At 39.6% G+C, this 18,354-nt stretch overlaps 1 protein-coding gene across 2 annotated transcripts in view; it reads left to right on the top strand.

Moving 5' to 3' along the window:
• The window catches only part of uchl3 (ubiquitin carboxyl-terminal esterase L3 (ubiquitin thiolesterase)), a 33,440-nt gene that overhangs the window by 8,663 nt on the left and 6,423 nt on the right, over window positions 1-18,354 (top strand). For both annotated transcript variants that reach the window (XM_042081838.1, XM_042081848.1), the window contains exons 3-6: window positions 5,904-6,032; window positions 7,908-8,064; window positions 9,972-10,057; window positions 10,169-10,216. In XM_042081838.1, the coding sequence (XP_041937772.1) occupies window positions 5,904-6,032; window positions 7,908-8,064; window positions 9,972-10,057; window positions 10,169-10,216 (420 nt within the window). The remainder of the gene's footprint in view (window positions 1-5,903; window positions 6,033-7,907; window positions 8,065-9,971; window positions 10,058-10,168; window positions 10,217-18,354) is intronic.

Genomic DNA, 18,354 nt, shown 5'->3' on the forward strand with positions numbered 1-18,354 from the left:
AAGGTCCTTTAGCACTATTACTCAATCTGAGCTTGGTAAAATTATAACTCAAACCGGCTCCTCAACATGTGTTTTAGATCCAATCCCTACTACATTCCTCAAAAAAGTATATGATGGCTTAGCTCCCTTTTTTCTCAAGGTAATAAATACCTCATTAGAAACAGGTATATTTCCAACTGCTTTTAAAACCGCTGTTGTGAAACCTTTACTTAAAGTCAAATCTTGACCATACCAATCTGAGCAACTACAGGCCTATATCAAATCTATCGTTTTTGAGCAAAATACTTGAAAAAGTTGTTTGTAATCAGTTAAATACCTTCCTCAACGAAAACAGTATCCTTGAAAAATTCCAATCAGGTTTTAGATCAAATCACAGCACAGAAACGGCTCTAGTAAAAATAGTCAATGATCTCAGACTAGCTACCGACTCAAACAAAGTCTCAATCCTTATTCTTCTGGATTTGAGTGCGGCATTTGACACCATTGATCATAGCATCCTAATTCACCGCCTTGCGAAGTGGGTGGGTCTCTCTGATAATGCTCTAAACTGGTTTCAAACCTACATTACCGGCAGAGATTTTTATATCAGTCTAGGAGATCATGTATCTGAAAAACATGACTTGCCTTTTGGTGTGGCCCAGGGGAGCTGCCTTGGTCCCCTGCTATTTTCTCTATATATGCTTCCATTGGGAAACGTCATAAGTCAACATAATGTAAACTTCCACAGCTACGCAGATGATACCCAATTGTATCTTTCTGTGGAGCCAACTAACCCAGATGGCCTTTGCTCCCTCACTGCATGCCTAACCTCCATTAATCAGTGGATGAGCAAAAACTTTTTGAAACTAAATGATGACAAAACAGAGGTACTTCTGGTTGGACCAAAACTAAAGCGAGATATTATTCTTAGTAATCTGGGGAACTTGGCACACCAGGTCAAACCAAAAGTAACAAGCCTCGGTGTCATCTTAGATGCAGAGTTAAGTTTTAAGCCCCATATCAGTAAAGTTACTCAGACAGCCTATTTCCACTTGAGAAACATTGCCAAAGTGCGGCCCTTTTTAACTCAACAAGATGCAGAAAAACTAATTCACGCCTTTATCACTAGCAGGTTAGACTACTGCAATGCACTTTTCACTGGTCTTCCCAAAAAACATCTAAAGAAATTGGCACTCATACAGAACTCTGCGGCTAGACTTTTAACTAAGACTAAGAAGAGAGAACACATCACCCCTATGTTGGCTGAACTGCACTGGCTCCCTATTTCCTATAGAATTGATTTTAAGGTTATGTTAATTACTTACAAAGCTCTGAATGGCATAGCACCTTCATATATCTCTGAGCTTTTAATATCTTATCAACCACAAAGGAAACTTAGATCATCCAATTCTAATCTTTTAATCGTACCCAAAGTGCTCCACAAACAAAGTGGAGAAGCTGCGTTTATCCATTATGCCCCCAAACTATGGAACACCCTGCCTCTGTACATCAAGCAGGCGAGTTCAGTAAATATTTTTAAAAAAGATCTGAAAACATACCTGTACAGGAAAGCTTTTAGTTAACTCATCTTATCCTGTAGACTACATTTTCAGATTATTCTACATCTGCTACTATTGGAGGGCGCAGCCAGCCAGAAGCAGATGGGCTCCCCCTATTAAGTCAGGTTCTGCTCAAGGTTTCTTCCTGGAATATGGGAGTTTTTCCTTGCCACAGTTGCCATATGGCGTGCTTGTGGGGGGTAAGAGGGTTAAGGCTGCCAGTCTTATGACGTCATTTTCTATATTTTTGATATGTTGCTGAGTATATCATAAACAGCAAAGAAAAGTGATTGATAATGACTGACTGACTATTATTGTGTTACATGCTTCAAATGTAAAGCACTTTGAGCTGCATTCTGTGTATGAAAGGTGCTATACAAATAAAGCTTTATTATTATTATTATTATTATTATAACTCAATCTGTCAAAAAAGTTAGCACAAGGCCTGAGGGGTGGCAAATAATCGCTCTTGACTCAAAACCCAGATTGCTGTTAAAAAGGTGCAGTCTATCTAATCATTGTGGAGACATGGAGAGGCTTTGTAGGTATTATAAGAACCATTTTGAGAGCTGTGAATGCAAATAAAGATGTTTTCATAAAAATGTAAAAAAAAAAGATAAATGCTTTTTTTGATTCCATGTTTCTACCACATTGTCTTACAATCTTTTGACATGTGGTAGTGTCATTTTCAGTCAGAACAAACATATTGGTAAAGAGAAAATTGAATCAATATTTACCAGGGGTATGAATAATTTTGTTTTTAACTGTATGGTAAAGACAGTTGGCTACTTTTCCGACAGCTCTCTCTCCAACCTCCCTGGACATTACTTTCAAACTGAGCTAGTTCAGACAAAGACCATTGGACTGTCTATGCTCATTTAAACAATTGAGCAAAACCTTGCAGTCGTTTTTAAATAAATTTGAAACAGATTCAATAACATCTCAATAAAAAATAAAGCATCACAACAATGTCTTATATAAATATAAAATAGGCACACACAGGGGTGTAAAGGTAAGCCTATTATACCTTACCATTTAGTACAGGATGTTCAATGCAGATGCAGCCTTTAACAGTAATCAACAGTAGAATTTTACGCCCACACAAACGTGTAAGTGCAAGGAAACCAGTAGTTGAGAAAAACCAGAAAGCACACAACACCGGTTACAAAGTATGATATTAAGTATGCTATTGATTTGCTTCTTTTAAATGTGGGAGTTAATGTGACCGTTTCGCCAGGTTTACTCACAAACGTCATTGGACAGTACTTGAAATGATGTTAGCTTATGGTAGTCAAATATGTTGGCTCGGTTCGTTACAATGACTAGTTAAAATAATTGGTCCATTTCAGCCCTCGGATAGTCTTTTTCCACAGACAGAGAACCAGCTCCGTTCCTGTTCTCGAACCAACATTTAAACCAGTCGGAGCATTTCGACCAAACAAAAAACGGTTTGGAACGTGGCACTTTGGTTCGGAGCTTGAACCAGAAAATGTTGTTTTTTCCTGCGAACCGGAGTGGGCATGTCACTTTACCATTCAGATGGGAGAAGGCTTAAACCATGCGTTTTCCCTTGTTATCAACTGTTGTCATGAGTAAACAAAACTAATCAACTAGAACTAGTCTGCAGACGTTAACTAGCATTTTACACAGCTGATTTCTGCCATTTTTACGGGACAACTGTCATATTCTCCCATTCATGCATCTCATTAACTTTTGTTTTGCATGCAACACCCATTGTTGATGACGCACCCTTGGTTCGGTTCAAAACTGGTGGAAATGCGGACTGGTTCACTGGATAACACTAAGGTTCAAATAATTCTGGACAGAATTCAAGAAAGGGTTCACTGTCGGTGGAAAAACACGACCTCAGAGCAATGAAGGCTGATTTATGCTCCTACGTAGAATTGACAGTGTAGCTCCGCAGAGCCCTCTGCGTCGCCATGTACAAGCCCTACACCATCGCTTGACATGCACCTCCAAAACATTTTAACTTACTTAAGGCTTAAAGGACTGGCCATCTGGCATACCAGGCATTTTCCCGATGGCCCGACGCAACTTTTGGGCCGATATAATAGGCTATATAATTTAATTTGTCCAACGATCGGCCCATATGAAGGACAGTCAGCGGCCCACTGGTTCATTTTCCATACTGACACTGGACTGATCCACTAACAGCTCTTGTCAGGCCCCACCCTTCCCCTTTTGGCTCAGAGCCAGGATTCTGTGAGCGCATCAAAATGGTTAATCGAAGTAACCTACACGTTGAAATTGCGGCCTATGTAAGCAACAGGTTGAAGTTTGTTGAATTTGAATGAGATGTAAGCAAGCATACAGAGCGGAGTGACAGTGAGCAGGTGGTGGAGAGTGTAGCCTAGTTGAAGCTACCGTATTTTCCTGACTATAAGTATAAGTTGCATCAGTCAAAAAATCCGTCATGAAGAGGATAAAACATGTATAAGTCCGAACTATAAGTCGCATTTATTTAGAAATGTATTTCACAAAATCCAAGACCAAGAACAGACAGACTATGTAACTGGACACATAGAGGCCAAAAAGATTGAGAATTGTACTGGGAATGTTAATGAAGACGAAGGAGTGAATAGCGGCAAGCTGATAACAAAGGAGGCCAAGGAGGACCCGATGGTAATTGTAAAGGAATTTACAAAAGATTCAGTGAACAAAAACGCTGATGTGGTACATGAAAATTTAGCTAGAAATGTGGAGAATGCAATCAAACATTTTGGGCGATATCGAGGCACAAGCCGGCAGCAGAGCAAATGCTCGAGAGGCTACCTCTGAGAACGAGAGAAAGAAAAAGATGCACGTTTTAAAAGAACGTTTAGACGAAGGAGTGAATGGCTGCAAGATGAGGCGAGCCGGGCGATAACGAAGGCAGCCAACGAGGGCCCGACGGTAATTGTAAAGCAATTTACAAAAGATTCACTGAACATAAATGCTGATGTGGTATATGAAAATTTAGCTAGAAATTGCAGTGCAGTGCAATCAAGCATTTTGGGTAATGTCGAAAAAAGCCTGTCGGGACGCTAAAATGTCCCGGTTTACACCTACCACCTTTACACCAACCACCTTATTATAGCCTCATCATTAACTAAAACCATGTAGAAAGTCTCGAACTTCGAACTTAAAAGTAGAATCGACGATGCAGCCACACCCCCAATGTCACGTCCAGCATGTAAGCCAAGACGCACAAACACACATGCATGTGCTGAACTGCAGCGTCAACACTCTAATTTTAGGCTGCAGCCAGTTAAAATATACACATCAACCTACCGAAATCAAAGCCCCTCTTGCTACTTTGAAATCACCGAAGTGGAAGTATTCATTCATTCACGTCAATTAAAACTAACTTGGCCTACTCAACTTAGCAAGTGAAAAGATGATCTAGTTACAGTCCAAAGTTACTTTAAGGCTTAAAATGCACATTGGTACATATTCCATGAACACTAACTTTGGGTCTCTTTGGAGTGTGCTGAAACAATTAAATTAACATTCTGTGTTTCATTCCACTATGTTCACGTCTCTGTTTTAGCCTAATGTTAGTTCTGTTTACATTACAACCTCGCGGTTGGAACGGATTCAAAATAAAAAGCGGTTTCAAAATAAAAGCCCCCCAAAACAGAAAAGGAAAAGGCCAAAAAGAGTAAATAACATATAAGGAATGCATTAATAGTAATATTTTAAAAAGATTGAGAATCGAATCGTGACTTTAAAATCGAAAATTACATCGAATCGAGGATTTGGAGAATCGCGACACCCCTAGTAGAAAGGCTATAGCCTAAAGTGTACGCCGTATGAGTTCGATAATGTGTGTGCGTGGCGCGCGTGTATCAGTCTGCATAATCAATCGTAACAGTCTGCATAATCTTGCAACCTTACAGTGTATCTATGTAAACATTGCTGCAATGCCTCGTCATATCTGCCTCGTTTTAACAGGACCATGCTGAAGAGAAAGTCATCATTCTCGAAATGACCTATGACTGAGTTTTGTTTTCAAATGTTTTCATGCATGTCTGGATAACTGGTGAGGAATGTTTTGGCGACAGACTATCGTACATCCTCAAATTATGGCCAGGGTCTTTTATTTACTTAAGGCTGATTTATGCTTCTTGTGCATAATGTAATGTTATGTTTTTGTCCACTTTTAGTGGACTGAGTTTGTTCTTTTAAAAGGACTTTATGTCAAAACATTAACAAAAAGTTAATTACAAGTTAACTGTTGAGAAGTAGGGAGGCCTACGTAGATGTTTTATATTAAATGAACGCTTGCTTTGTGCTGTAATTAAGCTTTATTCAAAACAAGTTTATGATGTGCAGTATATTGATATTTTTCATTCCTCTTTCAAGTTTCTTCGGCAGTTGGGTTTGTTACCAACATGGCAGTTTGGAGATGTGTATGGTTTGGACCCAGAACTACTCAACATTGTTCCAAGGCCCGTCTGCGCAGTCCTGTTATTGTTCCCTGTTACAGAGAAGGTAACTTGGCCTCTCCCTCATCCTGTTTGATATCATTAGAATTGTATCATTAACAACAGTAGTTCCCACTACTGCGATTTACAGTGGGCAGTGCTTCGACTTGGCCAGCTTCACTCGCTGTCCGCGCGTGGGATCACGCGGCTTTAATTTGGTGGTCACATGTTTACTTCATTAGCGGTTTATTATTTTTTTGATTATTAAAGAGTGTTTTTCATTTAAAGGTTTGACTTCGTGCTTATTCAGTAGAGCATTTAGTGCTCTCCCCAATCCCAGACGTTCACATTGCATGTTTGTTTGTAATGGGTGCAACCGCGAGATAGGCTATGTGTTTGACGGCAATGAGTTGTTAACAGACATGAACCAAGACATATAGCCCAGCAGCAATCTAGGGACTGTTCGTTATTTATTGAAGGGGCCACCGGAGGAATTTTGAGTGCTTCAGTTGCAAGTTGCATGACCCTCTCTTGCCTGCTAGAAATTGTTCAATGACCCTCCGACAGAATTGTTAAAAAAGACATGACCCTCCCCTGCCAATTGTCGCTGTTTTCCGCCCGCGCCACAGCCACACACTGTGATAACGTTCTTAAATCAATCTTTCCCGTGAGCTTGCATGCTACCAGTCCTTCCTTTTCAAATGTGTTGCGCCTGTTTGCACAATTTCACAAATAATCATATGTGATTAATAATATGACAAATAATCCCTGTGCACGGGGACCGAAACAATGCATGACAACTTTTTCCGTGTTTACCACGTACAGTGGGCAGTGCTTCGACTTGGCCAGCTTCACTCGCGGTCCGCACGTGGGATCACGCGGTATCACGCGACTTTTAATTTGTATTTTTCCAGTGAGACGCTGCAACAACCTAAACAACCGGTAGATGGCTCAAGTGAGCAGGGTGTCTCGTAAAAAGAAATGGAGCCTGGAAAACCCTACACAGACTTCACTACAGACTTTAGCAGACTGGTTTAGAAATAATTTAATAGCCAGTGTCAACAACTTTATTAGCCAGTGTTTAACAACAGTGTTTCTCAAACTTTTTCAGTTTCAGGACCACTTAACTAACCCTAGCTAAAAAAAAAAGACCTCCTTCAACAGTAGCCTATAATTAGTCTACACAATAGGCCTAGTCACTGAACCACCTTGCTTATTGTCTTTGCACTTTGCTTATTGTGTCAGAGGATTCATACTGTATGATTTAAACTGGCATATCTCACATAGACAGTGTTGCAGAACTGTTTGGATTTACATACAAGTTGGTTCAATATTGCAAACAACTCCTCTATATTATATTTTACCACGTCTGCTCGCGGACCACTTGGGATAGCTTGCGGACCACCAGTAATCCCCGGACCACACTTTGAGAAACACTGGTCTACGAATATGACCGTGGTCCAGTCGAATCTTTTACTGTCTATGGTCAAATCCCAGCCGAGCTATAACTGTAGCTCGACTTACCTATGCATGCAAACCTACTAACTGACAAAAAATCAGAATGAGTAATTATAACAGACGAGTAGCCCTGTGGACACAATATTGTTGGAAAATTGAGATGTGTGAAACACTATTTGACTCAAATGGTAATAATTTGTTATAAAAAAAAGACTAAAATGTGTTGACTAAATCTGACTAAGACTAAGATACCTTTAGTTTTCTTTTGACTAAAACTAGACTAAAATGACGAGACTTTTAGTCGACTAAAACTTGACTAACAAAAATTATATTTGAATGACTAAATATGACAAAGACTAAAAAGGACATTTCGTCACAAGACCAAGACTAAATTAAAAATAGGTGACAAAATTAACACTAATCCATATTAACAATAAAAAGCAATTATTGTGTATCTTAACCTGTGTGATTTTCCTATGTACAGTACGAGTCTTTCAGACTGGACGAAGAGAAGAAAATCATCTCAGAAGGGCAACAGGTCTCTTCAGATGTGTATTTCATGAGACAAACCATTGGTAATGCTTGTGGGACAATTGGAATGATCCATGCTGTGGCAAACAACCAAGAACGTCTGGAATTTGGTAAGTGGAAGTGAGTAAAAGTTGATTAGTTATGGTTTAGAGGTGACGCCAAATGGTCAGCATCTATAAATCGTTCAGTCTAATAGTTGCAAAATGTGATTTTCAATGTGCAGAGAACATGCCACAATGAAAAGCCAAATCACTGTAGTGATCTCCTTGTCCCTTATCTTGTCCATCAGCCCAGGAAAAAAACAATGAGAATCTAATGATTAAACCTTGCCTGTCTGTGGGTATTATGGTGTTGAAGACAATGGTGCTTGGATGTACACTATGTATCAAGTTGATACATATTTAAATTATGCCATAAATTATTATTGCCATTTGAATGTATTACAAAATATGGAAAATATCTTCACATCTTTACATTCATGTATACCAGTGTTTCTCAAACTTTTTCAGACCAAGGACCACTTAATCAATAAAAAAAGCCTCACGGACCACCTAGCTAAAAAAAATAAATAAATTAGACCTACTTCAATAGTAAATTACACAATAGGCCTACTCACTGAACCACTTTGATTGTATTATTGTGTCAGAGAATTCATATGATTTAAACTGGCATGGCTTACATAGGCAGTGTTGCAGAAATGTTTGGATTTACATACAAGTTGGTTCAATATTGCAAACAACTCATCTATATTATATTTTACCACGTCTGCTCGCGGACCACTTGGGCTAGCTTGCGGACCACCAGTGGTCCCCGGACCACACTTTGAGAAACACTGATGTATACCACATTTTACATGAATTTGATGAACCCCGTACGTGAAATGCGTCGGAACACGTCTTGGTAATGCGTATTCTGTGTAATCCGCGCCCTGATGAGGTTGTTTTAAATTAGGATAATCTTTTGCCCAATCTGACTCCAATTATACTGTTATTACCAATTATTTTACTGATGTCTGAAGTCGAACAAAACCAAAAGCAGATTACACCCTATTATGTTCAAAAATTGCATTGCGATTAATTTTTCATCTCAACCATATGTAAACATAACACATTTGTATTGATTTTTAGCTAATTTACGGTGCATTGTTAATGCACTACTTCTCCGTTTTTGTGCGATTTACTACTTCCTCTACTTGCTTGAATCAAAACTCTGGATGTCTGCCATCTAGTGGTTGAGAGTACAAATCTATTGGATCTATTGTCTGTTTTAATCAGTGTTGCTGTTTTTTGCAAGTTTACCACTTTGGCGCTTAGAGGGTTAAGTATTGGAGTAATATGCTCAAATCTCTTGGATTTTGTGAGAGCCCTAGCAGCAGCATTTTGTATGACTTCAAGCTGTTTGGTAGTCTTATTGGCAAGGCCTGTTAGGAGTCCATTACAGTAGCCAACCGTACTGGAAATAAAAACATGAGTTTTTTTCAAGTCATGCTGTGACACAAAATCACTGTTTGGCAATGTTCTTGAGATGGTTAAAAAGCCGATTTAGTGATGGCTTTTATGTGCCTGTCAAAATTAAGATCTCAATTCTGACACCCAGATTTTTAACGGAGTCCTTTGCTTTAAGCCCTTTGGATCCAAGAACAGTGGTAACTCTACTCCTTTCATCTCTCTTACCAAATATGATTACTTCTGTCTTGTACCTATTCAGCTAGAGAAAGTTGGGGGACATCCAGTTGTTGATGTTATTGATGCTTTCACATAGAGAGTCAAGGGGACCGTGGTCATTCGGTGATAGGGCTAGGTAGATCTGGGTGTCATCAGCATAACCGTGGTACGAAATTCCATTGTTCTTGATTTATTATTTGTCCGATTTGTACTACTAGAGGATTACAATTGGGAGAATGATTTGCTGACAGTGACCGACCATTCTAGTCAAATGTAAAAATCTGCTTTCTTTAGACAGCGGTCTGCCCATGTCTATTGCCACTGCTACTATTAACTGTGACCATATTTTTTAGAATCAGACTCACCTCTGAAGAAGTTCCTACTGCAGTCATACAAGTTGAGTCCAGATGAGAAGGCTATTTTTCTTGAGAGAGATGAGGTATTGAACAAAAATAATTAAAAGTACTTCATTTTGAAGCATGCATTATATGTAACCTTACACTGGCGAAAAATACCAAGCAGTGGTTGATTCGTTCCCTTGTATTTACAGAGTATACGTGTAACACATGAAACAAGTGCACAAGAAGGACAGACTGAGGTAAGATTTCAGTTTCATTCACCTCGCAGCATGAAAATCCAGGCAATTCTAGCAAAACAATGATAAATTCACATTTGTATCGCGATTTAAAATTGATTCATAGAATTCCAAAAATCGATTACTATTTTGTTCTGTTTCATAACAGCGTTTAAAGGGGTGATTGAATGGATGAACAGCGCATTTGACCTTATATTCTTCTTGTTAACACAGAGCGTATGCAACTTAGGTCAGTCCAAGACATGCTCAGATGTTATTTCACAAGCCCTGTTACAACCCTATAATTAGGCTGGAGAATAAAATGGTCCATTTTGGCAGATTTAGCGCCCCCTCAATGTTTTCTGGACATCCTCATAAATAATGAATTACCTTGCAGCCAATGACTACTCACTTCTCAACACACTACACACTTAATTCCAATCTTTGAGAATTGGAGAAGGGATCAAATACTGAGGAAGAATCAGTCCCGTAGGTGGCGGTATGAAACAAATGAACAATTCAATCTGCCAATATTAACTGAAGAAGACTACTCACTTCACAGTCTTCCAGTTTAGCCTACACATATAAGTGTGCATGCACAGGGCGACCAATTAGTAGCTGAAGCATAAGTAACACAGTTTTTATACTCTCAGCAGTTTGTTTGCTGTGCCAATGCGTGTGCCATTTTTAGTTTGTAGGCTCCTTCCATCTTTGGTAAAAGGGAGTTCGTATGGAGATGGAGGGAATATGAGACTCTGCAAACTCTTATTATATGTACTATGTAATCCCAAAATACTCTCACAAATGCACTCGCGCGCCGCAATTGTAACAATACCCAGCTGAGTTTGCAAAGTTTGAAGAAGCTAGCAACCAGGCCAACACTCAGGGCTGGATGTAGGGTTACAAAGAAATATGTAATAGGCTACTGAGTTTTTCTATGCAGCGAACGCTGTGTTTTGCCATATTGCGTGGAAGGAGCACCTAATCGCTATTAGCTCTTCTCCTCCCCTGTGTTTGCTGATGGCCTACTCCCACATTTCCCTTGCCCTCCTATAAATTCATCAATGCATATGAAAATATGTTACATATTAGGATGTTCAAATCATGAAAATTGTTCTTATAATGCTGGGCGGTATACCGGTTCACACCGTATACCGGTGTATATTTTCGTTATGATATGAATTTTTAATATACCGCCATACCGGTGTATTTGATTACACAACGTTTGGAACGCTGCGCCGCGCAACAGTGTTTCAGACGGGACTTTTTTCACACACACGCATGGTGCGACTGTGAGGCATGGTGAGGGTAAACACAAAACACCTTAAGTTTTTCCCCTGAAGTATGACCCTTAAGGCTTAATTTCTCCTTAGGTAAGGGGTTAATTTAAGGGTGTTGCACAGAATACCTTAAATTGTTTCTTTAGTTAAGGAAAAACGTTAAGGGATACTGCATTGAAAGGGATTTACCGTCACGAAAATTCTATTGAGATTGTTCAACAGCTGTAACTAGCAGGCTAGTAGGTTAGTTAGCAACCCAGCGAACACAGTGAAGTTTAATGAACTTATCATTCATCTCACCTTAAGAATCTACTGAAATTATCCAGGTAGCAAGTAAAGCATGTTATAGACATGAACTGAGCAATACTAGCTGGCTAGCTAGAAATGATCCTGACTGTCATCAGTGCACCAAAACAAACTTTTTTGTTAATGTTTTGCCTAGCGAACCGAACCGAAGCTCATGACCGGCTAACAAGACATCCACCTCAAGTTAACGTTAGCCTACCACTAACGTCATGTAAACCACGCAATGATAATAAGGCATGTTTCTGATAGTCCTATTTGACAGATTAAGCATATTAGCTTTTAAATTGTATAATTTTCAAAAGTATATTATTGCAAGTTGCACTACTTTTTGTATTGGTTTTATACAAGATGTTTGAAATTTTCACAGTAAAAGTTCTGTATTTTGACTGCAATTGTCTTTGCATTCTGATTAGATTCTTCATTAGAATCATGAGTGGCTCTTTGTAAACAGCATCATTTTCTGGGGCCATGCAAAACTGCATTATCCCTTGTGTGGAGTTATTCTACATCATGACAGTAAAATAGACCATCCTTAGTCAATGTACTGCAGCAATTCCTCTCTCAACCTGTAGAAAATGCTGTGAACATCTGATTATGCATGAAAAAAAATACTGTGATATACATTTTTGGTCTTTAGTTGGATATTGGATGCGAGAAGGAAAAAAAAATGGGTGTTCCATAACAGTGCATTTATATTAGTAGTCTGTGAAATGAATGTCCCACACTGGGAAGCATTATAGTTTGATAATGCAGCTGAAGTTAGACTTGAAGAAGAATCTGTCTGCTCACCGGTTCCATTTTTTTAACAGCCATTTCATTATTGATAAGTTGATTATATTTCTATATTAACATGTTATATTAAAGAAAAGATAACTATTTGTGTGTGCTGTAAAATGGTTAGAAGAAATTAAATCGGAATCGGCTAAAATCGGTATCGGCAGGTCAAACTCTATGAAAAATCGGATATCGGAATCGGCCCAAAAAATTGCAATCGGTGCATCTCTAATTAAAATGCCAAACAAATATCTGCAAATACGGCCGTCTTGGATCATCTAGCCTGGTGTCATAGATCTTCCAGTGAAGGAGCTGCTGCATGAAGCTGGAAGTGGGCTGGTGTGTATGTAAATTACGGGAGCGTTACAAAGGTACAGACCAGAGCTAAATAAGGTGCAACCGCCGAACTGTCGTCATCTATTAGCTTCGTCGCGATTCATCCATTTTATAGTTTGAAGTTGTGAGATTTCCATACAAAGGAGTTGACAATGGGGTTTTGAAGTTCCCTGTATGTTTATTTTACATACCGAACTGCAGTTATTGAACTATGCCAAGACAAACTCTGTTTTGCATTCTATCACCATTTAAGGAGAAATCCGTCCGATTTTTACATGGTACTTGATCGCTAATTGTTGCCGAATACTGTCGATAGGGGAATCGGTGCTACCGAACTAGAGTAGCTGCAGCTAATGGCTAGTACTCCCAGTCAGCTACAGTGCTAGGTCTCGGGGCCTCTTAACAGACTCAAAATGTCATTAAAAGGTCTGTACTAGATGAACAGAGTCCTTTAGTGACCTAACGATGCATTTTCTACTCATTATCTGTAATGTAATATATGTACATTGTACAGGTTTATGGGCAGGTTATGAAATATAAAAAAAATAAATATATTGTGTAGTTTTGGGTGTTGGCAGTGTAAGGGCATTGATGAAACGGTGCAGGAGTAAATGTAAACAGGTAAACAGTGCAGTGCAGTCAATGTAAACAGGTAAACAGTGCAGAAGTAAAAGGTAAACGGGTAAACAAGTAAACAGCTAAAGTGCAAATGCTAGACAGGTGGTGTAATTTTGGTGAGCAGTGTTACAGCTTCTGGAACAGAATCGCCTGTATCAACTGCCAGATGAGAGTAGGCTGAAAAGATAGGCTGTGTGTTGTGGATGGAGGGGAGTTGGAAGCCAATAGTCCTTTGGGCAGATTTCACTACTCTTTGCCTTGCGATCGGCAGCGTTGCAGTTGCCTTACCATACAGAGATGCAGTTTTTGAGTATGCTCTCAATGGTAGAACGGTAGAAGTCTGATAGAATCCTTGGACATGGGTGTGCTTTCTTACGGCTTCTACACACAGTTGCGTTCCGTCAACGCATGCCAGTGGGTGTTCCCGACGGTAGCTATGCAAATGACTTGAAGTATAACCGTAATTTGATTGGTTGGTGCTGTCCGTCGATTGGCTTGATTGGCTGGTGCCGTCTGTCGGTGCAGTAACAGCTGAACTGCTCAACGCATGGAGGTATTATATATAACTGGAGAGAGTGACTAAGTCCCACCCTCTATACAAATGAATGGTGGAGGCTAGGCTAGTAAATCCGGCCAATTCATAGTCAACGCCATCTTGAACACTGGGGTTCGGATCCAGTGCCAGTCGGCTCTGACCATGCGCCAAGTTACAAAGATGGAAATGACTCATGGACCAACGTCGATTTTTATTGGATATTCTGTAAAAAGAGAGTCGTCCTCCAGTAAGAAGGTGGCGATAATGCACATAAAGTCCTTGCCTCAAAACAAGAAGAAGAAAAAGTTGCTCGGGAACGCGCATGGAGTCCGAGTGAAGTCGCCCTGAAGCGCAACTTAATTTCATTGGATAACAGCGGCTCTAACTAAGAGCGGTCTGCCTGCTGTCCTGCTGCAAATATTCGATGTGAAATATCCGTAGTCGAACTATAAATAAACTATTCGGTTTTTAGTGACAAGTGTAGTGCATTTTTACAGTTGATGATTGGTTTGTTTTTTATTTGATTGTTTGCCATCTCATAGCGGGTGCTCTAAACGTATTCTAGCGTTGGCCCATGACCAAATCAAGCCAATAATAGCCAGTAGCCACAATAATGACTGGAGCCAGAGCCCTCAATAGCCACCCTGTTTTGAAAATAATATTGAAGATATTCAATATTATTGAAGATAACGCACAGAACGGTCAGCCTGAGCGGACAATTACGTCCCCAACTCATCTAAAATGTGGTGTCTTTACTTTGAGTTGTACACCGCAGATGGTAAAGTAACGGTTAAAGAGAATGTTGTCTGCGGACTCAGCAAAAAAACAGTTTACTTGCGCATCCACGACATCCAATCTTCGCGCTCACCTGTGGAGTTACCATCCAAATGAGGCAGCGGTGTCAGAGGCACAGTAGACGGCCAGAGCATCGTCAGGCGTCCAACATCGTATGATGGCATACTTTCCGTAAATCCTAAATTATTTCCGGCGTCTGCTATTTACTTAGGCTGCGCAAAGCACAGGTATTTATTTGAGGTAGGCTTATTCGAGGCAGACCTTTTCTACGTTATTGTGAGACATGCGTTTTGTTTGGAGCGACATACCAGGCTATCAAACGCAGACGATTTTCGGTTTTGGTATGAGATTTAATTTACTTTTTGACTTTTATTATATAGTTAAATGTTGAGACTGATGGGCATTTAGATCTAGAGGGTATTTGATGATCACTGTAAAGTTTCGTGTAGTTGAAAAAGTGTTGGAATTTCCAGCTGTTTATTGCGAGACAAGGCCTTTCCTTCATTCATTGAATGTGCGCTGTGCTCTAATGGAAACCTTATTGCATAGCGAAGTAGCCTAAATTGAGTTGTTTTTTTTTTTTTAATTATGCATGGTTTACTTTTTATTAAATTCGTAGGCTGGAATGCCTCGCGGCAATAATTGTGTTTAAATGTAGTAGCCTAGTGCTTCAGCCTCTGGCGAGCTCCAAAGGGGGCGGCTATAGGTTGAGAGCAACGTGTTGGAGACCCATGGTGTAACGAGACAAGGGCTTTATGCCGCTGTTGTGTAATTTATTGTCTTTAATCATGTTTAGGCTATGTTTGTTCGGGACAAACAACAACGAAACAAGATCAATACAATTTTCTTTTTTGTCATATGATGGATAAACAACCACAATATGCACGTCTTCTCATAGGCTCCTCAAGAAATACGCACTGAATAACGTTTGGCTGTAGCCGCTGGATAGGTACCCGCCCACCAACATGTACGCGCATGAGAGCTCGTGCCCAACACGGATTTTCGTGCATGGAGCTGGTTCCAAATGCTCCATGCAGCGCCATATTTAAAAATGGCGTATGCTTACATGCCGAAGCTAATCTGCACGCTCTTGACCCCCTGGCTCAACGCGAGCGACGGGAGAAACGCAACACAACGGACCCACAATTCAGTTCGGCAACGGATGACGTGAGCCCATGAAAAGTGAATGGGACGCATCTCCAGCACTGCAACACACGCAACTGTGTGTAGGAGCCGTTAAGGGATTAAATGACGACCTCGCTTACAGTGCCCCCCTCCTCCTCCCCGTACTACCACTCTTCTGCTATACGAAAAAATCTTGCGAGCTCGCGATTTCTTCTTCCTATTTTTCCTAATAATTTCGCATGTGAGATGTATAGATACAGTGGGGAGAATAAGTATTTGAACCCATGCTAAAGTTGACGAAAATGCTCATTGGGTTCAATGCAAATCAAACCAGCTAATAGGCTAACTGAAAAACACACCATGCCAATGTATGGTGAAGGGTATGTGATGTGGGGCTATTTTAGTTCCAAAGGCCAAGGGAAGGATGGATATAGGGATGTAACGATTACCGGTATAATGATAAACCGTGATAAAAATGTTGACGATAACAATTACCGTTTTCTTTTGAAATATCATAATTATCACGGTTGATTACCACGGTGTTGAAACCGTGTGTTTAATCCTTCCCAGCTTCATCCGAGCCTGCTTTTGACATACAGTAGGCCTGGTACAATGAAGCAAAATTGGTACCCTACTGATTCTGTTGTCTAATTGATGGTTTTAACTGCTATTTGGATTAGGCTACAACTGATTTTAAAAGGCGGAACATTTTCACCGCAAAACTTGCACTGTATCATTTAGCCACTCTGCGTCTTTTTATGTTCGCGTCCACATTAAATCCATTCCACTCACGTTATCAGAAGAACACAGTAGCCTAAAGTTTTATTTCGAACACTTAATTTGGTCTTACTCAGGGTAGGAATTTCACGGCGGCCACGTCGTTGCCCCTTGCGTTGGCCGTGATGTCCCTTTGAAAAATAGCCTATGGCCTGTCAAAATATTCACAGTGCAAATTAATTTAGTCTTTTACGCAGTGGAAAAAGTGACCGCGCAAGAAAGTGCGTCTAAATTCACCCAGTCTTCTCAGTTGAACTACTCGCGAAGTAGCCTATTCATCACACAGACACCACATATCACATGAAAGAGCTTTTTCTCAGCTTTTAAACGATGTTAGCCGCGAATTGCTGTGGTGAACGGTTCGCGAGAAAAGTAAATAATATAATTCAATTTAATCATAAATTCTACTGAAGGTTTTGCGTCCATCTCCCTACCCATTCCTCTCGGTGCAATACTTCACGAACCTTTCATTTAACACATGACGAACCATATATCAGAATAAACAGCAGACCTTACTGAACACAAAGGTGTAAAGCAGTCCCCTGTACAGTTAGCCGTTCCAGAGTAATCCTGTTTTGAATTTGCAGTAAATTTCGACATGCATGGTTGTCTCCAAATTTGGGCTTTAAGTTTTACAATGTGTTTAAATTGTTCCACATGATTTCATAACGGGCCAAATACAAAATAAATGTTACAAATATCACCTAGATATTGGTAAATCAGAGGACAGCTGACTAAGAGTTTGTGAAAGTAGATCACAAAATGCTAAGCATGCATCTAGGCTATTTGAGTTTCTTAAAGCTGAACTGTGCTTAAATTGTTCAATACATGATTTAATAACAGACCAAATATAAAATGAATGTTAAATATAGCCTAGATATCTGTAAATATTAGATGATCAGATGATTTGCAGTTCTATGTAATATGTCATGTTTCATGTTTTTGTAATGTTTCATACAGTGATGCAGGTCTACTGCAGTGAATAGGCTATACAACTTTGATCATTTTTATAGCTTACTACTGTATAGTTAACTTTGGCCTTGGTGCCCTAACATGTGGCCTTTGTGCCATCCACCAAATATGCCCAACTGAAGGCCAAGTGGCCTTGCCCCCAGAATGGTGAAATTCCAAGCCTGGTCTCACTCATTGGATCCAAATAACAGTAATAGCAACCTCCAAGTAATGTTAGGGTAAGTTAACACTGCAAAAAATGAATTCTAACCAAGTGTTATTGATCTTATATTAAGATTAAAAAATCTATTTGGTATTGATTTTAGTATGAAAAGACTTACCTAGCGCCCTCTCAAAAGATCATTTTGACTTAATTTAAGAAGACTTTAACTTATTTTAAGGAGTCTTATCAAGACAAATTTGCTCAACGCACTGGCAGACAAATTTGCTTGTTTTCAAGATGAGATGTCTTAAAATAAGTCAATTTTTTTTAAATTAAGTCAAATGATTTCACAAGAAAGCGCTAGGTAAGTCTCTTCATACTGAAAACAATACCAACTAGTTTTTTTTATCTAGATATAAGATTAATAACACTTGGTTAGATTTTGTTAGATAAGCAGTTTTTGCAGTGAAGCTATAAGCACATAGCCAATTAAACATGAATG

This window comes from Alosa sapidissima, chromosome 2 (assembly GCF_018492685.1).
Source record: "Alosa sapidissima isolate fAloSap1 chromosome 2, fAloSap1.pri, whole genome shotgun sequence".
Classification (NCBI taxonomy): Eukaryota; Metazoa; Chordata; class Actinopteri; order Clupeiformes; family Clupeidae; genus Alosa; species Alosa sapidissima.